General features: G+C 40.0%; 1 protein-coding gene and 1 pseudogene across 3 annotated transcripts in view; both read left to right on the top strand.

Annotated features, from left to right (window-relative positions):
- The first annotated feature begins 391 nt into the window (after positions 1-391).
- The window catches only part of ZNF112 (zinc finger protein 112), a 45,785-nt gene continuing 19,770 nt past the window's right edge, over positions 392-26,406 (top strand). The window contains exons 1-4 of one of the 3 annotated variants that reach the window (XM_087870870.1): positions 415-459; positions 18,630-18,768; positions 18,881-18,928; positions 22,672-22,798. In XM_087870870.1, the coding sequence (XP_087726996.1) occupies positions 18,914-18,928; positions 22,672-22,798 (142 nt within the window). In that variant the 5' untranslated portion in view covers positions 415-459; positions 18,630-18,768; positions 18,881-18,913. Of the gene's footprint in view, positions 460-15,171; positions 15,226-18,629; positions 18,769-18,880; positions 18,929-22,671; positions 22,799-26,406 lie in introns of all 3 variants that reach the window. The other 2 variants (XM_087870871.1, XM_045815413.2) reach the window with 2 other exon arrangements.
- On the top strand, positions 15,219-18,623 carry LOC123803795 (large ribosomal subunit protein uL1 pseudogene; annotated as a pseudogene).

Genomic DNA, 26,406 nt, shown 5'->3' with positions numbered 1-26,406 from the left:
AGGGAGGCTCTCCTGCCTTGAGGAAAAGGCCACTCCACAGGAGATTCCGGGACTTGTAGTCCACAAGATTCACAAGGTCAGACGCATTATGCTCCGGAAGGACGCCCTGAATGCATGGTTGGCTGGAGAAAATACAGAAGTACATAAAAGAGTTCTGTACATTTGGCAGCATGCCCGGGCTGCGGAATTCGCTCCGGACCCGCACGCTGTGAAATACAACCCAGGCTCTCGGTGCAACAGCCGACACGTCCGCCCTAGGAAGGCGGCGGGGTTCCCTGGGAATTCTGGGAAGTGTAGTCCGGGAGCACAGTGCAGCAGGATAACTTCCGCCGCAGGAGGCGGAGGCTGCGTTCCTGCTCCCGGCGGGAATTCTGGGAAGCGTAGTCCAGGAGGTCTCTGTAGGCAGAGTCGCTTCCGCTCCAGGTACGCGAGGCCGCGGCCTTCATTCCTCTGCGAAAGGTGAGCCTTCTGTCCCTGGGCGCCGTCTCCGCGGCCGCACTGACCTGGCCTCACTTTGCCGTGGGCCCGTGGTCATCAAGCCCTCGACCCTGGGGGAGAGAATCTGCCTGCGGCGAAGGGCGGGGTTTGTGTTCCCTCTGAATGAGCTCTGTGGACTGCGGGGTGGTGGGTGCATCCCCGGCTCAGGGCTCGGGCCGGGCTCCCACGTCGCTGGGAGTGAGGGTCTCCTGGGTCCTGCCCTTCCCTGGCCCTTTCCCCGACCACCAGCCAGTGCTGCCGCTTCCCAGCTGTATAATAGTCGGAGAGAATCTTCGTGTCTCTGCCTCTTTCATCTTCTTTAAGTTGATTCACTAGTGTCCACCTGATAAGAGTTATTTTGAGAGTTAAATGAGGATGTAGAAGCGAAAGACTTACAGTCTGGCTTGGGGTGAAAAAAAAAATAGGTCTCTTGATAGCAGTACTTTTTAATTTCTGGAGAAGCGCTCAGTTCCCTGAAAGCATCTGTGAACCTGGGATGGGGTCAGAGCTCCTGCTGCAGTGTCCCTGGCCCTTCTCTGATCCCTGAAGGAAGTGAGGCTGCACCCAGATTCCCAATTTTTTTTTTTTAATCTAAATTTAAGTTTTTGTAGAGGGTCATTCCTGGGTGTTGTCTGGGACGTCCACTGTAATTTATGCGGGAGTTCTAATGAAGTGGTGATTTCTCTCAGCCTCCTTTCCTTCCCCAGCCTGCACTTCTTGAAAAAGGCCGCTGGGAGGAGGGAACGGCACTTTGGCTCCTGGAGGCAGAGCCTCACCTGAGTGGGATTTAGCGTCTCTCTTTCTCTTATGTTACCTCCTCTCAGGGGAGAAGATATTTCCTTAACTCATCTGCAAATTCTTCTACGGTGGAGATGCCCTGACTTTTGTTGCATAAATAAATACAGGAAGGGATGGGGGAGTACTTGGGCATGGATAATAACGATTATATTTACTTTTTAAAGCTTTTATTTAAATTCCAGTTAGTTAACATAGAGCATAATATTAGTTTCAGGTGTCCAGTGTGGTTGGCGATTCAACCCTTCTATAATATCACCCAGTGCTCATCACAACAAGTGCACTCCTTCGTCCCCATCTCCTGTTTCACCCATCCCTCCACCAACCTCCATTCTGGTAACCGTCAGTTTGTTCTGTATAGTTGAGAGTCTGTTTTTTGGTTTGCCTCTCTCTTTTTTCCTTTGCTCTTTTGTTTCTTTAATTCCACATACGAGTGAGATCATATGGTATTTATCATTCTCTGACTTATTGCACTTAGCATAATATTCTCTAGCTGCATCCACATCGTTGCAAATGGCAATATTTCATTCTTTTTCATGGCTAAGTAATATTCCATTGTGTATTTACACCATATCTTCCTTATGCATTCATCATTGGTGGACACTTGGACTGTTTCCATAATATGGCTGTTGTAGACAATCCTGCCATAAACATCAGGTGCCTGTTCCCCTTTGAATCACTATTTTTTATCCTTTGTGTAAATAGCCAGTAGTGCAATTGCTAGATATAGGGTAGTTCTGTTTTTAACTTTTTGAGGAATCTCCATGTATTTTCCACATTGGCTGCACCAGTCTGCATTCCCACCAACAGTGTAAGAGGGTTCCCCTTTCTCCACTTCCTCACCAACAATTGTTGTTTCTTGTGTTGTTGATTTTAGCCATTCTGACAGATGTGAGGTGGTAGCTCATTGTAGTTTTGATTTGCATTTCCCTGATAATAAGTGATGTTGAGCATCTTCCCATGTGTCCGTTGGGCATCTGGATGTCTTATTTGGAGACAGGTCTGTTCATGTCTTCTGCTCATTTTTAAATTGTATTATTTGTTTTTTTGGGTGTTAATTTTGTGTAAGTTCTTTATGTATTTGGATACTAACCTTTTATCAGGTACGTAATTTGCAAATATCTTCTCCCATTCCATAGGTTGCCTTTTAGTTTTGTTGATTGTATCCTTCACTGTGCAGAAGCTTTTTATTTTGTTGTAGTCCCAATAGTTTATTTTTGCTTATGTTTCCCTTGCCTCAGGAGACATATCTAGAAAGAAGTTGCTATGAATGATGTCAAAGACATTACTGCCTGTGTTCTCCTCTAGAATTTTGATGGTTTCCTGTCTCACATTTAGGTCTTTCATCCATTTTGGATTTATTTTTGTGTATGGTGTAAGAAAGTGGTCCAGTTTCATTCTTTTGCATGGTGCTGTTCAGTTTTTCCAACACCATTTGTTGAAAAAAACTTTTCCCCATTGGATATTCTTTCCTACTCTGTCATAGATTAACTGACCATATAATTGTGGCTTCATTTCTGGGTTTTTAATTCTGTTTTATTGACCTGCATGTCTATTTTTGTGCCAGTACCATACAGTTTTGATGTCTACAGCTTTGTAATGTAACTTGAAGTCTGGAATTGTGATGCCTCCAGCTTTGCTTTCTTTTTCAAGGTTGCTTTGGTTCCATACGAATTTTAGGATCGTTTGTTCTAGCTCTATGAAAAATATTGTTGGTATTTTGATAGGGATTGTATTAAATGTGTAGGTTGCTTTGGGTAGTATAGACATTTTAACAATATTTGTTCTTCCAGTCCGTGAGCATGGAATGTCTTTCCACTTCTTTGTTTCCTCTTCGATTTCTTTCATCATTTTTTTTCTAGTTTTTAGAGTATAGGTCTTTCGCTTCTTTGGTTAGGTTTTTTCCTAGGTATCTTATAGTTTTTGGTGCAGTTGTAAATGGGATTGATTCCTTGATTTCTCTTTCTGCTGTTTCATTGTTGGTGTATAGAACGCAACAGATTTCCGTACATTGATTTTGTATCCTGTGACATTACTGAATTCATATGTCTCTTGTAGAAATTTTTCGGTGGGGTCCTTTGGGTTTTCTAGAGAGTATCATGTCATCTGGGAATAGTGAAAGTTTGACTTCTTCCTTACAAATTTGGATCCCTTTTATTTCTTTTTGTTGTTGGATTGCGTAGGCTAGGACTTCCAGGACCATGTTAAATAACAGTGGTGTGAGTGAACATCCCTGTCTTGTTCCTGATCATACAGGAAAAGCCCTCAGGTTTTCTCCATTGAGGATGATATTAGCTGTGGGTTTTTGTATATGACCTTTATTATGTTGAGGTATGTTTCCTCTATCCCTGCTTTGTGGAAGGTTGTTTTTTAATCTTTTTTTTTTTTTTTATCGTGAATGGATGTTGTACATTGTCAAATGCTTTTTCTGCATCCACTAAGATATCATATGGTTCTTACCTTTTCTTTTATTGATGTGGTGTTTCACATTGGTTGATTTGCAAATATTATACCACCCTTGCAGCCCAGGAGTAAATCCCACTTGATCGTGGTGAATGTTTCTTTTAAGCTGCTGATGGATTTGATTTGCTATTATTTTATTGAGAATTTTTGCATCCCATGTTCGTCAGGGATACTGGCCTGTAATTCTCCTTTTTAATGGATTCATTGTCTGGTTTTGGAATCAAGGTAATGCTGGCTTTGTAGAATGAGTTTGGAAGTTTTCCTTCCTTTTCTATTTTTTGAGAAGAATAGTATTAACTCTTTAAATGTTTGGTAGAATTCCCCTGTGAAGCCATCTGGCCCTGAACTTTTGTTTGTTGGGAGACTTTTGGTTACTGATTCAATTTCTTTGCTGGTTATTGGTCTGTTCAAGTTTTCGATTTCTTCCTGTTTCAGTTTTGGTAGTTAATATGTTTCTAGGAACTCATCCATTTCTTCCAGACTGTCCAATTTGTTGGCATATACTTTTTCATAATGTTCTCTTATAATTATTTGTATTTTTGTGGTGTTGGTTGTTATTTCTCCTCTCTCATTTGTTTATTTATTTGGGTCCCTTCTCTTTTCTTTTTGATAAGTCTGACTGGAGGTTTATCAATTTTATTAATTCTTTCAAAGAAGCACCTCCTGGTTTCATTGATCTGTTCTGTTGTTTTTTAGTTTCTATATCATTTATTTCTGCTTTAATCTTTATTATTTCCTTCTGCTGGCTTTAGGCTTTGTTTGGTTGTTTATTTGACATTTTTCTTGCTCCTTAAGGTAGGCCTGTATTGTTATATACTTCCCTCTTATGACTGCTATTGATGCATCCTGAAGGTTTTGGACCATCATGTTTTCATTTTTATTTGTTTCCATGTATTTTTAAATTTCTTTATTTTCTGGTTGACCCATTCATTGTTTAGTAGCATGTTACTTAACCTCCATGTATTTGTGGTCTCTCAAGATTTTTTCTTGTGGTTGACTTTAAGTTTCATAGCGTTGTGGTCAGAAAGTATGCGTGGTATGATCTCAGTTTTTTGTATTCGTTGATGGCTGATTTGTGACCTAATATGTGATCTCTTCTGGAGAATATTCCATGTGTACTTGTCAGGAATGTGTATTCTGCTGTTTTAGGATGGAATGTTCTGAATATATCTGTTAAGTTCATCTGGTCCAGTGTGTCATTCAAGCCATTGTTTCCTTGTTGATTTTCTGCTTAGATGAGCTGTCCATTGATATAAGTGGGGTGTTAAAGTCCCCTACTATTATTGTATTATTATTAATTAGTTCCTTTATGTTTATTATTGTTTTATATATTTGAGTCATAATTGGGGTCAGACATATTTACAATTGCTGTATCTTCTTGTTGGATTGTCCCCTTTATTATATATGTCCTTCTTTGTCTCTTGTTACAGTCTTTGTTTTAAAGTCTAGTTTGTCTGTTATAAGTATTACTACTCCAGTTTTCTCTTGACATCTATTTGCATGGTAAATGTTTCTCCATCCCCTCACTTTTTTTTTTTAAGGTTTTATTTATTTATTTGTCAGAGAGAGAGAGTGCGCACAAGCAGGGGGAGCAGCAGGCAGAGGGAGAAGCAGGCTCCCCACTGAGCAAGGAGCCTGATGCAGGACTCAATCCTAGGACTCTGGGATCGTGAGCTGAGCCAAAGGCAGACACTTAACTGACTGAGCCACCCAGGAAGCCCTTCATCCCCTCACTTTCAATCTACAGGTGTCATTAGGTCAAAAATGGGTCTTTTGTAGGCAACATATAGATGGGTCTTTTTTTTTTTTTTTTTATCCATTCTGATACCCTAAGTTTTTTGATTGGAGCATTTAGTCCATTTACATTCAAAGTAATTATTGATAGATACGTATTTATTGCCATTTTATTACTTGTTTTGTGGTTGTTTCTGGAGATTGTCTCTGAGCCATTCTTGTCTTTCTCTCTTTCATGGTTTGCTGATTTTCCTTAGTGATATATTTGGATTTCTTTCTCTTTATTTTTTGCTTGTTTATTAGTGGCTTGTGATATATGGTTACCATTAAGTTTGTATATGACCTCTTCTGCATATAGCAGTCTGTATTAACTAGATAGTTGTTTAAATTTGAACACATTCTTTTCTCCTTTCCTCCCCATGTTTTAGGTGTATGTTACTATATTTTTATATCCTTTTTGTGTATGTGTGAGTTCCTTGACTGATTTTTTATAGAAATATTCATTTTTACTGCTTTTGTTTTTCCTACATTCATATTGTCACTTTTGGCCTCTCCTTTCCATTCAAAGAGTCCTCTTTGATATTTCTTGCAGGGCTTGGCACTTCAGGGAGTGTCTCCAGTGTGTGCTGCATGCACTCTGCTGTTGCATTCTAGTTGCTCTATCCTTCAGGCCAGTTGTCCGCAGATGCTCTCCTTGCCTGCTGTGGGCAATGATTGGTCCATGGCCTGAATGTGGCAAGTTTTATCTGGGTGTGCTGTGATCTGCTTGTGAAATGAGACTTTTCATCACCTCCACCAGAACTGAGGGCCTGTAAAACTCCCTGGTTGGAAGATGTGGTGTGGGCAGGTTTTGTGTTGGTCTTCTGGGGGAGGGGCCTGCCATGCTGGGACTGAGGTAAGCATGAATGAGAAAGGCAGTTCTATTGGAGCACAGTGGGGTGGGGCTTGGTGTAAGCAAATTAGGGAGTCAGTGTCTGCATTGCACTGTTTCCCGCAGGTGGTTCTGTGTTTATGCTGAGAGGTGAGGGAGGTAAATGGCACCAGCCAGCTCCTTTGTTCCCAGAGAAGTGTCTCCATGAATGCTGCCTTTCAGGGACACACTCTGAGAAGAGCAAATTATCTCCCTACTGTGTGCCGTAGGTGCTCTTCAGATCACTGTTTCCACACTGTATGCCCCCGGGGCTGTTTACCTGCCTTTTCTTCAAGAGCAGCACAGTGCTGCTGGGCTTTATCCCAGCCAAGCCTGCTGACTTTTCAAACTCCAGGCTTTCAAAGTAGAGGGTGCACAGGCCTAGGGAAGTCTTCTAAAGAATTTGTTCCAACCTTATAGGTCACCCCAAGTATTATATTTTGTCATCCAGAAATCCAAGGTACTCATATAATTATTATAATCTGGTATTACAGCATTTGAGGTTGTACTTTTATCTTAAGGGCAGTAGTTTGCCCTAAAATTCTTATGTAAGGATCACTGGATAAGTGTCTTAGACATGGAATTTATGAATGGCCCTTTATCATTTCCTTAACCCTTTTCTTGGCATCCCAGGCTTGCCTCCAGTTTAGGTCCTTTAGTTTGTTTCTGCAAGCAGAGAGAACACCTACCTGAGGGGGCTCATTTCCCTCACGTACAGTTCAAGGAAAGATCAGGAATTTTTTGTAAAACTATGGAAGTTTACTATGTAAATGCTTGATGGAATATTTCCCTGCTAGTGTAACTTTTGGAAGCTGCTTTCTCCATTTATTTAAAACTACCTGTGCAATTAAAAAGTGCAATGCAAACAAAACAAACAAACAAACAAACAAACCCACCAAAAAACTCCAGGCTTTAAGCTCTGCTGATTGTAAGAACTCATAAAATTCAGCCCCTCTCACTTTCCAAGCCAATGGCAACGGGGAAATGTTCTTGTGCATTTCTCTGTGTGCTCCCCTCTCTCACCCTTCTCTGCAACCATGGCGTCCTTCCCTCCACAGCAGCCAGGATCTGTTTCTCCCCTAAACCACATCTCCACATTTCCTACTTTCTTCGACGTAGCCTCTTCTCTTTGTTTAGTTGTAGAGTTTGTTCTATCAGTCTTCAGGTCAATTTCTGGGTATTTAAGATGGTTAGAATGATTTGATAGTTACCTAGTTGTATTTGTGGGATGAGGCAAGCCTAGGGTACTTCTACTCTGCTGCCATCTTCCTGTCTCTTAGTGATTATATTTAAACATTTAGTGCTAAATATTATTCTAGGGGTTTTACACGAATTAACCTATTCAATCCTAACAAGAGCCCTCTGGGGTCCCATGGATACTGTTATTCCCATGTTGTAGATGAGAAAAGGGAGGCATAGAGTGCATAAGTTGTTTATCCTAGGTTCACACAGCTAGTAAGAGGCTAAGCTGGGATTTAAATTTAGGTTTCAGTCTGTTGCCTGAGAAGTCATGTTTTAGATTTTTGTAGAAAGCCATGAAAGCTATGTCAATGAGATACTTTCAGTTTTTTTAAAGATATTTTCAGTTATCTGCAATTTAATTGTATTTTATCTGAAATAATATTTATAGTTCAAAGTGAAATAAGTCTGAGAAAGACAGATACCATGATTTCCCCTATATGGGGAATCTAAAAAACAAAAGGAAACAAAAATAACAAAACAGAGAGACTCATAAATACAGAGAACAAACTGGTGGTTGCCAGAGGGGAGAGGGGTGGGGGCAATGGGTGAAATAGGTGAAGGGCATTAAGAGGTACAAACTTCCGGTTATAAATAAGTCACAGGGATGAAAAGTACAGAATAGAGTCAAGAATACTGTATTAATTTTGTGTGGTGACAGATGGTAACTATACTTATGGGGAGCACTGCATAATGTAGAGAATTGTCGAATCATTGTATCATACCTGAAACTAGTATGTCAACTATACTTTAATTAAAATAGGCTCAACCCTAGAAAGAAATTTATGGTTCATATTCTGATTATAGAAATGATTATAGATTGCATGTTGTAGACAATTTAGAAGATATACAAAGTCTAAACAGAAAACGGCCCATAACCACAGGTTGTAGAGTTAACGATATTAATGTTTTAATATTTTCCTGGTCTGTCTCTCTCTATATATATACTTGGATTTTTTTAACTGAAGTTTTACAAAATCCCCCTTAAGTTTTTACTGTGGAAATTTATAAGCATAGATGTAATAAGAGTAAACTGATGAACCCCAGTGGAAGCATCGATGATCCACATCTAACCCTTGTTGCCATTTGTCAGTCTTGTACTAACCACACCCCCTGCCAGTCTTTTTGTTTTAGTATTTTAATGCAAATTCCCAACACTGAGTCAGTATGATAGTGCTTGGTTTGTTGTCATAATTGCCGAAAATTGATTATCAAACATTTTTTTTTTTTATATCCAAAACCAAGAAAGGGAGATGTTAGCAGCTACCCTAAGGTTTTATTCTTTGCAGCTTGGAGACTGGTACTTACTTGAGAAGGCTACAGGACACAAGTGTATTGTATTTTGGAGACGGATGGTGATGAATTTTGTTTTCCCATGTGGAGTGTGACTTACCTATGGCTTCTTGTTCTTTGTATGTTATCCCTCTCTTCCCATACACTTGAAGTTCTTGTGTTTCTGGGACCATGTCATATTTTTCTCTGTGTGTCCAGTACTCAGTATAAGATTGGCAAGGATCTGTGTTTAGAATGGCTACTCAGCAGAGAGCTGGCATCGAGCATTTGCAGTGCAGAATTCCTGAAATTGGAGTTAGGTAGCAAAACAGAATAGAAATAGCCCATGGAGATATTCCTTAATCTCAGTTAATATTGGTGAGCTATCAAATCCACCAACTGTTTCAGAGTATTGAAAAGTTGATGAGCAATTATTTTGATGGTTTAAAACACATTTCCTAAGAAACGCTATGTTGTACACCTGAAACTCAGTAACATTGTGTGTCAACTGTACTTCAATTAAAAAAAAAAACACCCACATTTCCTAAGAAATACGTTGGTAGAAATGATAGGAAATATTTGTAGACTGTTATGACTGGAGGCTGTGTTTCCAATAGTTTATGTATACCAACTTATTTCTCATAACAAGCCGATTACCCTTATTTTACAGATGAGAAATGGATTTTTAAAAAACAATGGTTGTATAGTAAAATTTACTACTTCTTTCTTTTTGGGGTACAATTTTATTAATTTGAATACAGGTATGGTCTTGTATAATCACCACCATCATCAGATGTGGAGAAGTCCCATCAGCCCCCAAAACTTTCCTTTATATTCCCTTTATAATCACTTTCCTTTGTATTCCCTTTATAATCACTCTTCATCACATCTGTAACTACCAGCAACCACTATAACCCTATATAGGTTTGTCTTTTTGAGAATGTCATATAAATGAACTCATACCATAGGTAAACTTTTTTTTCCCCATATGTAAACTGTTGAGGCTGGATTCTTTCGCTCAGCATAATGCCTTTGACATTGTATGCATCAATACTTCATCTGTTTTATTGCTGGTTAATACTACACTTATGGATATACCATAGTTTATCCATTCATCCTTTGAAGGATATTTGGGTTGTTTCCAGTTCTTGGCAATTATGAATAAGCTGCTAGAAACATTTGTGTACAGGCTTTTGTGCTTACTTCCCTAGTGTATATAACCAGGAATGGGAATGTTGGGTCCTATGGAAAGTGTATATTTTACATTATAAGAAACTACCCAGCTGTTCTCCAGAATATCTACCATCCTACATTTTACTAATGATGTATGAGAGTTCCAGTTGCTCCACATCTCTGTCATCACTTAGCATTGTCTGTATTTTATTTTTAATTTGAGCCGTTCTAATAAGTATGTATTGCTATCTCATTGTGACTTTAATTTACATTTCCCTAAAGACTAATATTACTCAGCAGATACAGCATTTCTTTAGCTTATTTGCTATCCTTATATCTTCTGTGCTGAAGTGTGTGTTTGTATGTTTTGCTCAGTTCTAATTTGGGTAATTGGGTTGTGTTTTCCTTGTTGATTTTTGAGAGTTATTTATATATTGTGGATAGAAGTCCTTTGTTAAATATGTGATTTGCAGATATTTCTCTTCTGCCTGTAGCTTTGTCTTTTCATGCTCTTTTTTTTTTTTAAGATTTATTTATTTTTTGAGAGAGAGAGAGTGCACTCAGGGTAGGGAAGAGGGAGAGAAAGAATCTCAAGCAGACTCCACATTGAGCGTGGAGCCTGACAGGGGCTCGATCTCACGACCCTGAGATCATGACCTGAGCTAAAACCAAGAGTTGGGTGCCCAACAGACTGCGCCACCCAGGTACCCCTCTTTCATGCTCTTAACAGCATCTTTTGCATAAACTAATGAATCATCGAACTTTACATCGAAAACCAGGGATGTACTGTATGGTGACTAACAATATAATAAAAAAATATCATAATAATAAAAAAAACCCAGCATCTTTTGCAGAGCAAAAGTTTTTAATTTTGGTTTCTCTCAATATTTTGTATTTTGTATCTTTTAAGGAATTAAATAATTTCATCTACCATATTGAATTGATGAATGCAAAGTTTCTTGTAACATTCCCTTATTACTCTTCTAATGTCTGTTGAGTCTATAGTGATATCTCTTCTTTCATTCTTGATTTTGGTAATTTATGACTTTTCTCTTTTGTTCTTTGTCGGTCTGGCAAGAAGTTTAATTTCATTGATCTTTTCAAAGAACTCTGTGGGTTTAATTGGTTTTGTCCAGGGGTTCACAGTCTTTTTCTATGAAGACCCAAATTGTAAATATTTTCAGCTTTTCCAGTCAAGCAGCAGAATCAAGAATACTGTTTAGGTCTGTGTATAACAAGAGAGCAAAATCCACAGAATTTTTATTAACAAAATCCAAAATATAATGATTGAGTACATTTTTTTTGTAATACAGATGTACTAATGAGAAGAATGGAAATTTTTTGGGGGGATAACATTTCACTTAACTGACCCTCAAGATTAGTATTCCCCTGTCATCACAATTGACTACAAATGTTTGTCTGTTTATGCTGCTCTGTAATGAGGTTTTATACATTTTATCACTCACTGGAAATGACCTTTTAAACAAATAAGTGCTACTAAATACTGATATCAGTCCAGAAGCTTGTGATTTTAATTCTGCATTTACATGGTAGAAGAGACTTTGCAGATGTGAGTTATGGATCTTGGGATGGCAAGATTATCCAGGTGGGCACACTGTAATCACAACAGTCCCTATAGGAGGAACGCGGGAGATCAGTGTCAGGAGAAGCAATGGGATGACAGAAGCAGAGACTGGAGTGATGTAACCATGAACCAAGGAATGCAGGTGCCTGTAGAAGTTGGAAAAGGCAGGGAAAGTACAAAGAACTGAGAGTGGCACATACAGTCTCTCTTACAACTACACGACTTTGCTGCTGTAGTATGAGAGCAAATAATACCTAAACAAATGAGCATGCCTGTGTTCCCGTAATACCTTATAGAATTCGTGGAATAATACCATTTGATCATTTTCACATGCCATAAAAGAATAGTCTTTTTTAAAAAGTTTTTCCAACCACAAAAAAAAAAAATCAGTGTTAGTCCCATTGTTAGGTCACAGCCTAAACAAAAACAAGCAGGGGGCCTGTATTGTGGCCACATTTTGCTAAACCTCTGATTTTCTCTAGTGTTCTTATGTTTTCAATTGCATTGATTTATGCTTTATGTTTATTGGATTTATTGATTTCTGTCTAGTTTTTTATTATTTCCTCTTTTTCTATTTAAGTGTAATTTATTTGCCCTTTCCTAGTTGTTAGCTTCAATTGATTTAAGACTCCTCTTTTCTAACACATGAATACATTTCTCTGTAATACCCGCTTTACCTGTATCTCGCACATTTTGATATGTTGTTTCTTCATTTTGATTCCATTCAAAGTGTGCTGTCTTGGTTGCCTTTTTGTTGCTTAGAAGTATGCTGTTTAATTTCCAAATGGAGATTTCCAAATAGCTCTTTGTTATTCGTCTCTAGTTTATCTCTATTATAGTTTGAGAAAAGACATTATACAATTTTATAGCAGACTGGAGATGACAAAGGAAAGAATAATGAACTTGAAGATAAAGAAATAGAAATATTTCAATCTGAGCCACAGAGAGGAAAAAATATTGAAAATATGAGCAGAACCTTAGAGCCTTGTGGGACAATATCAAAAGTCTAGTATTCATGTCATTGGAGTCTCAGGAGAGAAGGAGAGGAATATTTGTGTGGAAGTACTGGGTGAAAACCCCCCAAATTTGGTGAGATACATACATTTACAGATTCAAGAAGCTTGGTGAATACCAAATACAAGAAACTCAGAATCACTTCTGGATACATCATAAAGTTCTGGAAATTACAGATAAAAATTCTTGACTACAGCTAGAGAAAATAGCACATTAAATGTGGCACAACAATGATTCAAATATCTGCGGATTTCTCAGGAGAAACCATGGAGGCCAGAAGACAGAACAACATCTTTCAAGTGCTTAAAGAAAGAAATTGCCTACTCAAAATTATATATCCAGTGAAAATTTCCTCTGGGAATGAAGGAGGGAAATGTCACATCTGTGCTAAAATGGAGTACTAAAAGAGGTTCTTTAGGCTGAATAGAAATGATACCAAATGGAAACTAGGAACTTAAGAAATGAAGAAAGAGCAACAGAAATAGTAAGTTTTTTGATAAAGATCGTTTTTCTCCTCTTAAAAATATACATGACTGTTTAAAGTAAAAATTGTAACTTGGTTAGAGTATTTTATATAGAGTAATAGATACAACTGCTACATGATGGGGGTAGAGTTAAGGGAACTATTTGATGGTAAGGCTTCTGCATTTTAGTGGAGGTGGTAAAACAATAACACTGAGTACACTGTGAAAGACTAGATATGTATATTGCAACCCTAGAGGAAAAAAAATCCCAAGAGCTATAGCCATAGGTTAATAGGTAAATTAAAATGAATGGAATCCTAAAATATTTTTTTCAAATAACCCCAAAGAAGGCAGGAAATGGGTAATTGGGGAAGAAAATCAGGGAGGAAATGTTTATAGCAGCAATGTTCACAATAGCCAGACTATGGAAAGAGCCGAGATGTCCATCGACAGATGAATGGATAACGAAGATGTGGTGTATATATAATGGAATATTACTGAGCCATCAGAAAGGATGAATACTTATCATTTACCCTGATATGGTTAGAACTGGAGGGTATTCTGTTATGAACGAAATAAGTCAATCAGAGAAAGACAATGATATGGTTTCACTCGTGTGGGATATAAGAAACAGCACAGAGGGTCATAGGGGAAGGGAGGGAAAACTGGGAACAAATCAGAGAGGGAGACAAACCTCTTATAGGAAACAAACAGGGTTGCTGGGGGGGAGGTGGGTGGGGGTGGGGAGATGGAGTAATTGGGTGATGGGCATTAAGGAGGGCACATGATGTGATGAGCACTGGGTGTTATATGCAGCTGATGAGTTATTGAACTCTACATCTGAAACGAATGATGTACTATATGTTGGCTAATTGAATCTAAATTTTAAAAAAAAGAAAATCAGGGAGGAAAAACAGGGGAAAATGGTAGACTTAAATCCAACCATATTAAAAATTACATTAAATGCTAATGTCCTAAATGCATTGATTAAGAGATTATAAAATTGGATAAAAAACAAGAGCCAAGTATATGCTATTCTAAAGAGCCCATTTTACATATAAGGACATAGATAGGTTAAAAGTTAAAGGGATTATCCAAAAAAGGTATACCATGGAAACACCAATCAAAAGAAAGCTGGAATGGCTATAGTAATATCAGAGAAAGTAGACTTCAGACCAAGGACTATTACCAGGGACAAAGAGGGACACTTACACCAAGGGTCAGTTTACCAAGTAGACCTAATAGTCCTAAATGTGCATTCATAAGACAACATAGCTTCAAACTACATGAAGAAAACTGGACAGAACGGAAAAAAGAAATGGAGAAATCCCCAATTTCATTAGGATATTTCAATACTCTTCTCAGTAACTGATAAAGCAAGCAGACTTGTTCAATAAGAATACAAAAGACCTGAACATACTATTAACATTTCCAGAACACATCATGAAATAAACAACAGAATGCACATGATTTTCATGAGCTTCAGTTCTGATCATTTCTGTTGACCTGTCTTTGAGTTCACTGGTGTTTCTGCTCTGTCTCTCCCACTCAGTTGCAGGTTTCTAAGTAGTCGGGACTATGTCAAATTCTCTGTGCTTATTGCCAAGTATAGGTATTGGCAGAGAAGAGTTATTCAGTAGCTGTGGTTGATAGAGCTTTCCGAGAGGCATCAAGGAAGGGGTCCTTCAGCTCAGTGAGGTTGTATTCACATTTTCTGAAGATGGATGTGGGAGAAACAAACAACATAAATATTTCCTGTCCTTTATCTAAATCAGATTGGGTAGGATGCTGAAGCCACCCACTTTTTCAGAATGTTCAAAGGATGATATACACCTATTGATAATGACTGACCTAAAATAAATATGCTTAAAAGCAAACTAGTGTGTGGCTTCTATATTTATTTCATGGTGACAACAACAAGGATGATTGTAATAACAGCTAACATTTGTTGGGTGCTTATTATGAACTATACTGACTTTCTAACACTTGGATGCATTAACTCATTTGTTCCTCATAATAACCCTACTTTTATCTTCATTTTACAGATGAAGAAACAGAAGCATCAAGAGGTTAATTAACTTGCAAAGTTTACTCTGTTAGTAAGTGGCAGAATCTTGACTGAAGCTTGGCAGCCTGATTTTATAGCCTAGGCTCTTGGCCAAAACACTCTGCTTTCATTGGACTGGCAAAGTGGGTTTTAGGAGTTATAAGGCTGTAGCAAAGCCTGTTACAGGGTATCCTAGAACAGGGGACATATAAGCTGATGTAAAAAGCTAAGAGGATCCAGGATGCAGGTGGGCAAACTGCCCATACTTCTCTTTGTAAATCCTCTCTTCACATACAAAATCCTGGAGGCTTTCCTGTGAGATCAAGTGATTTATACAGCTGGAGTTTACAGAGGAGAGCAGACATGGAAGATTCCTCTATGGATGGCTTGCTAAGAATCTAGACTTTCTTCTAAAGGCACTGGGCAGCCATGCACATGTTTTAACCAAGAAGACATAATCAGACTAACTCTTTCCAACAAATAAAGAAACAAGAACACTCTGTGGGATGACCACTGTTTAAATATCTGTGTAACATGAATTGCTTTACGTTCTGAATTCTTAAAGTCCCTTGGATGATTAGTGACTCCTATTGCTTGATAAATCTGATCAGGCAAGTCGAAACTGGAAGCCTGTATTCATGCTGAGTGCGTGCCTGAAGAAACATCCACAACTCACAATACTGCTCTTGCCCCTTAGAGACAGCTCCAGGAGCACCTTATAATGGGGAGCAGTGGGGCACTGGGAGTCGCAAGGCCTGAGTCCCAGGCCCTGCTCTGCTCCTGGCTTATGTCTCCTCTAGTCATTCCCTGTGCTCATTGCATAGGCTCAGCTTGCAAACTTCTTCTCTTAATCTCAGAATCTCTGTTTGCAACCTTCTCTGCAAACTGTAGTCACCTGAGGGGAAGGGGTTTAATTTTCATGAAAACTCTTCCTCCACAGATACCAATTTATAGACCCTGGACTGGGGCTGGGCATTGGTTTTGTCGTGTTTCATTTTTTTATTAACTTCCCAACGATAACAAGTGAGCTAGCTGGTAGACTGTGACCCACCATCCTAGTAATTAAGACCATGGACTCTGGGATGATAATCCTGGCTGCTCTGCTGACTGAATGGATAATCATGAATAAATAACTTAAAATCTCGATGCTTCAGCTTTTCCAGTTACTGCAGCGCATGGCAGCATGAGCTGCGACGGCTCCTGGGATGGGCTGTACGAAGCAATGCGGTGGGAAGTCCTGCCCAGCAGCCAGCAGAAAGCACTGGAAGTTTTCAGACACTGTGGAGCTGCAAATCAGCTTGAAGAACTATGACCCTCGGAAGGACAAACGGTCCTTGGGCACCATCAGGCTTAAGTCTCCTCCCTGCCCCAAGTTCTCCATGTGTGACTTAGGGGACCAGCAGTACTGTGATGAGGCCAAAGCTGTGGATATCTCCCACGTGAGCACAGAGGCACTGAAGACTCAACAACAATAAAAAATTAGTCAAGAAGTTGTCCAAGAGGTATGATACCTTCTCGGCTTCAGAATCTCTGATCGAGCAGATCCCATGAATTCTGGGCCTGGGCCTGAATATGGCTGGCAAGTTCCCTTGTTGCTGACCCACAATGAGATCATGGTGGCCAAAAGTGGATGAAGTGAAGTCCACAATCGAATTCCAGATGAAGAAGGTGCTGTGTCTGGCAGTGGCCGTTTTCCACGTGAAGATGACAGATAATGGGCTTGTGTACAACGTCCACTTAGCTGTCAGTTTCCTGGTGTCATTGCTCAAGAGGAACTGGCAGAACATCCGGGCTTTATACATCAAGAGCATCGTGGGCAAGCCCCAGCGCCTGTACTAAGGCACAGCTTAATAAACCTTAGTGCTACCATTAAAAAAAAAACAAGAACAAAAAACCTCAATGCTTCAATATTCTCAACAGTAAAAATTGTCTTAATCCTTTAGGTTGTTGGGAGGATTAAATGGGGCAATTCCTCTAAAGCATGTGATTTGGCTCTTGACTTCTTACCACCTTTGAGGCTTCTTATTTGCCCCAGGTACCCTCCCTTTGAGTACTGTTCTGTTCGAGTACCCTGTTGAGCTTTGAGTGGCTAATACGGCACTATCATCCTCCAGGGCTAACCTCAGGCCTCATTTTCTTCATTGAGCCCATCTAACTCTCTCCCTTATCCAGTCTAGGTTTGGGGACCCATTCCATGTTCCCCCAAGGGACCCTGTTTACACTCTACTCCGGCATCTGTCAGTGTGTTTTAGCTCATTTCCTAATTGGCCTCCCACACTTAGGCTCTGAGCAACTAGAGATCTAGGAACTATATCCCTTTGAGGAGGTAATCCATAAATATTGGGTAAGTGAAAGAAAACTCAGCACTTTGACTGCTAATTACGAAGCCAAGTCAACATTTGTTCTTGGTAGTTGTGCGTACCTTCTGTGGATTCTTCAGCTGGGGGCTGTGTGGGCAGGGACTTGGGAGGAGAGGGGTGCTCTGCTGGAGGAGAAGAAACGCTCTCTCTAAGGTGGTGCAAAAAGGCTCTACCTTATTCACAACCCACGACCAGCCCTTTTTTGAATTCTTTCTCTTCCACAAATGATCTTGAAGTTGCTTGAAAACAGCAAATAACAATAAATACCTGTTGAAAACAATAAATAACCTTGCCCAAGACATTAAACTCCTGGTCCCCAAGACCTTGCAAGTATTGAGTGCTGAGCCAACACTTTACACAGATAGGAGAAATATAGTGGCATCACAGGCCTCTTTGATCTTTCATTATATCCATGTGGGAAGAGGGATGCCTCCTCTGGCTTCGAGAAGAATATGGGGACAGATGGTGGTGAAATAAAATAATGTATAAACTTGTAGAATCACTGTGTTGTACACCTGAAATAAATGTAACGTGTCAACTATACTAAAAAAAAACTAAATAAAATTAAAAATAAATTAATTAAAAAAAGAACATCCATCATTAAACTTTTCAGAAGGGTGGTCTCAATGTCTAATGAAGTGTTATTATTGGGGCAATAGGTTATTAAGAAGCCATCCTTGCCACCCAGGTGTCTTCCAAGACACATTTATAAGGACAGTTTTATGGTAGAGAATAGTACCCAATTTAACATTGGGATGATTACAGGGTTTTTCTGCTATTCACATGTCATCCTAATAGCATTCTCGTAATGTTGGTTCTATTATGGTCCTGATGCTTCAGATGATAGAAATGAAGCCTGGAGAGGTTAATTAATTAACCATGGTTAAATATATGTGTATACGATATGTTATATGTACTATCATATGTTATATATGTCTTATACCTTATATATTACATATGTGTGTTCTGTAGCAGTGCCAACATATTGCAAATGTACAGCAAATACACCACAATGCCAGGTTTTGAAACAGTTTTGTGCCCAGAGTCCACTTTTAACCAGCACCTTCCACTGCCTCTCCTTTTCCACATTTTCCAGGATCAGAGTGAGTTCCTTAGGAGCAGAGAGGTGTGTGAGGAGTGCTGAGTATCACTGTGCAGACTGTCCCATGCATGAGGGCATCCTGCCAGGATAACCTCATGGTAGCTGGACTCCAGCCCACACCCGGCCTGCCAAGGTGTGTGTGGCAGCATCTGCTGGGGCAAGGGACACCTTTGTCTGTTTTACACAAAGCTACATTTCCCTTTCCCTCATGGCTTCTTTCTTATTGCCTTGTTTTGCCTTCTCAGGTCGCTGCCTTTCCCCAGGAAAAGGAGGAGAAAATGATCGCGTTCCAGGTGAGTTGGATTTTTATTTCTGTCACTGAACATTTTATTTCACTTCTCAGTTAGGTGGACACCTTTTTTCCCTTACTTGCCAAGAATAAAGAATTTCAGCAGATGTTAACCGTTTATGTGCCATGCTCTTTGTTTCTCTTTAAAACCTTTTTCCATATATACAATGGAATATTACTCAGCCATCAAAAAGAACGATTTCACAACGTTTGCAGCAACATGGACGGGACTGGAGGAGATAATGCTAAGCGAGATAACTCAAGGAGAGAAAGACAGTTATCATATGGTTTCACTCATTTATGGAACATAAGAAGTAGGAAGCTCGGTAGGAGAAGAAAGGGAAGAAGGGGGGGGTAAAAAGAAGGGGGAATGAACCATGAGAGACTATGGACTCTGGGAAACAAACTGAGGGCTTCAGAGGGGGGAGGTGGGGGAATGGGATAGGCTCGTGATGGGTATTAAGGAGGGCACGTATTGCATGGAGCACTGGGTGTTATACAAGCAAGTAATGAATCATGGAAATTTACATCAAAAACTTGGGATGTACTGTATGGTGACTAACAGCGTAATAAAAAGATTTTATATTAAAAATAAATAAATAAAACCTTTTTCCTGAGGCGCCTGGGTGGCTCAGTCGTTAAGCGTCTGCCTTTGGCTCAGGTCATGATCCCAGGGTCTTGGGATTGAGCCCTGCATCGGGTTCCCTGCTTGGTGGGGGCCTGCTTCTCCCCGTCCCCTTCCCCCTGCTTGTGTTCCCGCTCTCGCTGTCTCTCTCTCTGTCAAATAAATACAAATTTCCTTTCAGTTTTTGTCTTGTTATCATTTTATTTTTACAAATAATAGTGTAAAAGAGAATAGAAAATTTTTAAATGGGGGCGCCTGGCTGGCTCAGTCAGTGGAGCATATGACTCTTGATCTCGGGGTTCTGAGTTCGAGCCCCACATTGGTGTGAGATTACTTAAAAATAAGATCTTAAAAAAAAAGAAATTTAAAAAATGAAAAAGGCCACACATTACTCTGCTTATAAATTACTTGTTTTTTCACAGTCATTTTATATGTATTATATACAATAATAGATATAATTTTGAATTTTTTTTATAAAGATTTTATTTATTTATTTGACAGAGAGAGAGACAGCCAGTGAGAGAGGGAACACAGGCAGGGGTAGTGGGAGAGGAAGAAGCAGGCTCCCAGCAGAGGAGCCTGATGTGGGACTCGATCCCAGAACGCCGGGATCACACCCTGAGCCGAAGGCAGACGCTCAACGACTGCGCCACCCAGGCGCCCCTTGAATTTTTTTTACTTAAAATTATAGCACTTAATATTATTTTAGTGGACGCTGTCCCCCCCGCCCCAGTTTTTACTATTCCTCATCAGTTTTGCTACATACAATCTTTACTCAAAAAGCAATTTTTAAAAAAAGATTTATTTATTTGAGAGAGAGCAGGGGGAGGAACAGAGGGAGAGGGAGAGAATCTCAAGCAGACCCCACACTGAGTGTGGGGCCCGACGTGGGGCTTGAGCTCATGACCCTGAGAGCAGAACCTGAGCTGAAACCAAGAGTTGGATGCTTAACGAACTGAGCCTCCCAGGTGCCCCACAAAAAGCAATTCTGAGAGAATTCTAATATAATTTGTCCTTCTGTTGTAGGGACTCAAAACTAAAAAAAAATTTTTTTTTCTCCCAAGAGGTGCCTGAAGTACTTTACAAAAAGAATACCTAGAAGATGGTTTTGTCTAACAGGATCATACTGAAAGTGACCTCAGGAAAAAATTGTGAGATGTTTTCAATATAAAGAGCTAGATTTTTTTCTTCCCAAGACCTGAAGCTTTTTGTGTGTGTCTGTGTACGTTTGTGTACTTTTGTGTGTTTCACCCTTAATGTATTAATTTATTTTATTGGAGCGATACAGATACTTAATTTAAAAATTGTAGTCATACTGTAGGACATGCAGGCACTTTCCATCTGTCGCTTTATTCACTGCTCCAAGGGGCATTTAGAATAATCTGCACTGTTAACATGAAGCTAAGAGGTTCATGGAAGTTCAAGTCCCGCTCAAGTTCCTGCAGCAGACAAGGGTCCAGCCAACTCCAAAGCCTTTCCCTTCTGGATAAAGAGTATCAGGAAAGAGCTACCGGAGGGAGGAAGTGCAAAACAAAACAAAATCCAAAACCAAGTCAGAGTTTTCATTCAGAAACCAAGGCCTGACGTTGTGGCATTCAGAGCCGCAGCCAGAACAAAGGTCTTTGTGCAAAACATTTACATTTCCCAATAGTAAAAAGTTACAAGACAAATCACCAAGTAGAATGAAAAATATTTGCAACATATTTGGAAGAAAGGACTTAATGTCCCCAAAATGAATATTTTGAATGCAACAAGAGTAAGAGATGGCCAGCAAATACATGAAAAGGGGATGGTCTTCATTACTAATCAACTTTGTGAAAATTTTTCTAGATAACTGGTTTTTACTTCCCAAATTTACTTCTGAGATTATCAGAGATTTTTTTTTTTAAGTATTCATATCTGGTGTTGGCCAGGGTGTAGAGGTTTAGGGATTTATACTTGGAAGAAAAATAAGCTGGAAAACTCTTTCGAAGGAAACACCTGTCGTGAAGCAAAATGCTGAAAGTTGTCATTCAGCATTACCATTTCTACTTTTTGGAATTTATTTTAAGGAGATAACCCAAGGTCTATGCAAAAGGATTTTTGGGGTCACCTGGGTGGCTCAGTCGTTAAGCGTCTGCCTTCGGCTCAGGGCGTGATCCTAGAGTCCTGGGATCGAGCCCCGCATCGGGCTCCTCCGTTGGGAGCCTGCTTCTTCCTCTCCCACTCCCCCTGCTTGTGTTCCCTCTCTCGCTGGCTGTCTTTCTTTCTGTCAAATAAATAAATAAAATCTTTTTTAAAAACAACAAAACAAAAAAAACGATTTTTTTGCGACATCGTTTATGATAGATAATCTAAAACAGAGCATGCATTATTTGGATGAGTTAATCATCTCCTAGATCATTGACTTACTTTACAGCACTGCAGTGGGATGACGGACACGATCACAGTAATAATCGTAATAATAGCTAACATTTACTGGGTACTGTGTGCCAGGCACTGCTTCGAAGTGCTTTACCTACAGTCGCTCACGTTGTTATCATACCCTATGGTACAGATATCCGCAGGCCAAGGAAAGAATGAAGAACTTCTCCAAGGTCACGTAGCTAGCACAAGGCAGAACATTCCAGGTTACGTACAGGCAGCCAGGCTCTGGAGCTGTGCCCACGCCACAGCTGCACACCCCAGATGGGGCACAGAGCGTGAACTACATACTCCAAGAGTATGTAGAAGAGCGATACCTGTAAGTCTGGCAAATTACAGAAGTGGAATGTGTGTGTGTGTAAAAGGGAGAACAGAGACGCCATCACACACTATTGGAACGAAAGCAATGGGGCAAATGGCGTTCTTAATAAAAAAAGATAAAATTTAAAATTATAGTGGCCTATGATGCAGCAAGAGTTGCAGGGACTTACCTATAGGAGTGCTAACAAAAAGCAGCCATTTATTTATTTGTTTGTTTGACAACAATATAACGTGCAAGAATTTCTTCTCTTGCAGCCCTTTTGGTGGATGGAATGAGTGGTGTAGAGGGCAGCACTTCGATTGGGTCCCCCAGATTCTAGAACAGCTTCCCATCCTTGGCACTTTCTCAGCGCTGCCGCTCTTCCATAAACATAGTCTGCCTGTGCTTGGTGTTGTAGGAGCCGGTGACGTTCAAGGACGTGGCGGTGGTCTTCAGTGAGGAGGAGCTGGGGCTGCTGGACTCCACCCAGAGGAAGCTATACCGAGACGTGATGCTGGAGAACTTCGGGAACCTGGTCTCTGTGGGTGAGGACAGGCGCTCGGTGACTGAAAGTCAGCCCCCTGGGGTGGCTCAGCTCTTTGAAGCTCTGAAACTCTTGAAATCATCCCCTGAGCTTGGGCAAATAAGAGTCCTAATAATCCCCATACAACAGCAAGATGTTTCTGTCCTTCAATCTATGGAACTGGGCAAATTGTGGTCCTGCCCTGTGGTTTGTCATGAAGTCAGTTTAGGGAGTTACTCCAGCTTTTTTTTTTTTTTCCCCAGAGTGCCAGTAACAGTAACTGTTTATTAACTTGATTTTTCAGAGGTATTTTGTTTTTTGCTTTAACAGTGTATTTGTAAATAACTTCAAACTTACAGAACATTTGCAAAAGTAAAGAATAAGAACACCCCTATAGCTTTTACCTCGATTCACCTACAGTAATATTTTTCCCCATTTATTTTTTTTATTTATGTGCATCTTCTTTCTCTCTCCATATATATTTGTGTGTATATATGAAAACATATGTATATTCATAATATTTTTTTTCTGAACCATTTGAGGGTAATGTATGTACAACATGGCCCTTTATCTCTAAATACTTCAGTGTGTATGCAGAATTTGGGAGTCCCCCAGACTGCTCTTACTGTGACACCAGTTGTAAGCTCAGGGGTCCCCAAGATAACCCTCAGCCTCAATAATTCACTAGAAGGACTCCCAGAAGGCACTGAAAGCTGTTATACTCATGGTTACACTTCATTACATGAAAAGCGTACAAGTTAAAATCAGCCAAGGGAAGAGGCACCTGGGGCAGAATCCAGGGAATTTCCAGCACCAACTTCTAGTTGTCTCTCCCAGAGGAGTCGTAGACAGCACTGACTCTTCCCAGCAATGACGAGTCATAGTACACATGGAGTATTGCCAACCAGGGAGGCTCACACGAGCCCTGGTGTCCAGAGCTTTTACTGTGGTTTGGCTATATAGATATGGTTGGACACCTGTGTGTCTGACCTTAGTTTCCAGCCCCTCTGGAAATCCGGCTGATAGCAGGTGGCCCAAAGGCCCCACCATAAATCACATTGGTAAGCAATCTGGTGTGGTCCAAACCCTCTACGTGAGAAGGACGCTCTTACCAGACAGGAAATGCCAAGGACTTAGAGATCACTTCCCAAGAGCTGAGGACAAAGGCCAGACCTCTCTTCAAGCAAGCTTAATTCTTCACTGAAGAAATAGGAATGTAGGAATAGGAATATTCTCTTACATATTCCCAGTGCAAATATCGTACTTTTATCCAGTCTTTCATTTATGCTCTGATTTTATCAGTAGAGCCAGTTATATTTCTAAAAGCATATTTTTCTTTCTCCAGAGTAAGGCCTAGTCTTGAGTCTAGTCTAACTGTCATGTCTGTTTGGCCTCCTTTCATTCGGAGCATTTCTGCAGCAATTTCTTTGTCTTTTAGGACAGCGACATTTGGGAAGAATACTGTTCTTCCCCTCCCCACCCCCACATCTACTTCCTTGTAATTAGGTTCAGATGATCCATTCTGGCTGGAACTCCGCATCGGTAGTCCTTCTGAGCATTTCACACGCACAGGCACGCCATCTGTCCCGCATTGGTGGTACTGATGTTGATCACCCAATCAAGATGTCCGCTTTGTCCACTATAAAATTACTGCTTTGTTTTCTCTTGCAATCATAGGGCAACACTCTTTAAGACCACGCAAATATTTCCCTATAGATTTAGCATCTAGTGACGATCCTTGCCTTATGCGGTCTTTACCATGGTCATTACAAAATGATTTTCTGACTTAGTACCTCCTTCACAGTTAGCAGTCAGCTCTTGGCATTCTACAGTGAGCAAGAGCCCCACATGCCTTGGTCGTTTATTTATTTATTTGTAGGGACTTGTGAATTCTTCTTCTTCTTCTTCTTCTTCTTCTTCTTCTTCTTCTTCTTCTTCTTCTCCTTTTTCTTCTTCTTCTTTAAAGATTTTATTTATTTATTCGACAGAGATAGAGACAGCCAGCGAGAGAGGGAACACAAGCAGGGGGAGTGGGAGAGGAAGAAGCAGGCTCATAGCGGAGGAGCCTGATGTGGGGCTTGATCCCATAACGCCAGGATCACGCCCTGAGCCAAAGGCAGATGCTTAACTGCTGTGCCACCCAGGCACCCCTCTTCTTCTTCTTTTTAAATGGCTTCTAATATTACTGTAATTATTTTGGTACTAAAATTCTTCCAGATTTGGCTTTTTGTAATATGCCTCCACCATTTTTTTTTTTTTTTGAGCATTTCCTTACTTCATGGCATAGATGCCGTTCTGTGTTCATCTTTTACTTTATACCCCAGCTCTGGAATCATCCATTTCTTGGAGAATGGTATTTAACAACAAGGTCTGAATGCTAGGTACTGTCACTACCACTGTGGTGGCTTTGTATCCCCTTTGTATTTCAAGGGATAGAACTAGCAGGTGGGCGTGTGTGCGCGTGTGCACATATGTTCACATACATATACGTACACACATGTGAGTAGATGTTCAATTTCATTAAACATAAGGCAGATGTTAAGTAAAATTATGCTGAAATACTATTTCTCACCCGTGAGATTAGCAAAAATTCAAACATTCAACACCGTACTTTTTTGGGCAAAGTTGAGGGAAATAAAGCACTCTCATGCATTGAAAGTAGGAAGGCAAAATGAAACAGTCCTAAAGGAGGGGAATTTGCCAATTATCCAGCAAAGTTCCCAGCAATTCCCTTCTAGGAATTTTTCCCTAAAGATAGCAAAGTGCAAAAGAGCGTTAGTTGTATACTACAACTCATGTAAGAAAGAAGGGAAATAAGGAAACCTACGTATATCTGCTTGTCTTTTAAGAAGAAACCCCAAAAGGATTAATTAGAGATTCATGAAGTTAGTCTCATACAGTGGGTGGGAGGTAAGAGTGTGGAAGGTATGTGTCACACTCCTTTGAGTGTGCCTTTCTGTCTGGTTTGGACTTTTGAAAATCCATTAGTTCAATGCATTATACAAATTAAATAAGAAGAAAAAAGTAAGAGGGCTACTGGGTGATGAGTATTAAGGAGGGTACTTGGTGTAACGAGCGCTGGGTGTTACCTGCAACCGATGAATCACTAATTCTACCCCGAAACTACTACTACACTATATGTTCACTAAGTAGAATTTAAACAAAATCTTGAAAGAAAAAAAAAGAAGAATGCAGAAGTATGGCAATCTAAAACTAAAAGAAAAATGAAACAAATGAAATTGATTATATTTGAAACTAATACCATAACCTCACTGAAGAGAGAAAAGAAAGAACAAACTTACGGAAATAGCTAGGGAACACAGCACGTAACTATATCCCCTTAAGTGTTAGGTACGGTGGGGGGGGGGGTGGGAAAACAAACTGCAATCCTGAACAATTTTCAGTGGGTTTGTTTATTGTAGTGAGATGGAAGAAGCCATCCTGAAACTATTTTAGATGTATTACAGGTGCCATGGCAATTTACTGGAGAAAGTATAGTCTTTTCACCCTTTTATAGAGGGTGCTGGAACATTTAGACTTCCGTATGCATCTATACCCATGCCTCGCATCTCACTAAGTAATTGACTCAAAATGGATAATAGACCTAATGGAAAATGTAAAAGTAGGAAG

Source organism: Ursus americanus, chromosome 21 (genome assembly GCF_024610735.1).
Source record: "Ursus americanus isolate L20-20 chromosome 21, mUrsAme1.1.p, whole genome shotgun sequence".
Taxonomy (NCBI): Eukaryota; Metazoa; Chordata; class Mammalia; order Carnivora; family Ursidae; genus Ursus; species Ursus americanus.
This window is presented reverse-complemented; position numbering and strand designations above follow the sequence as displayed.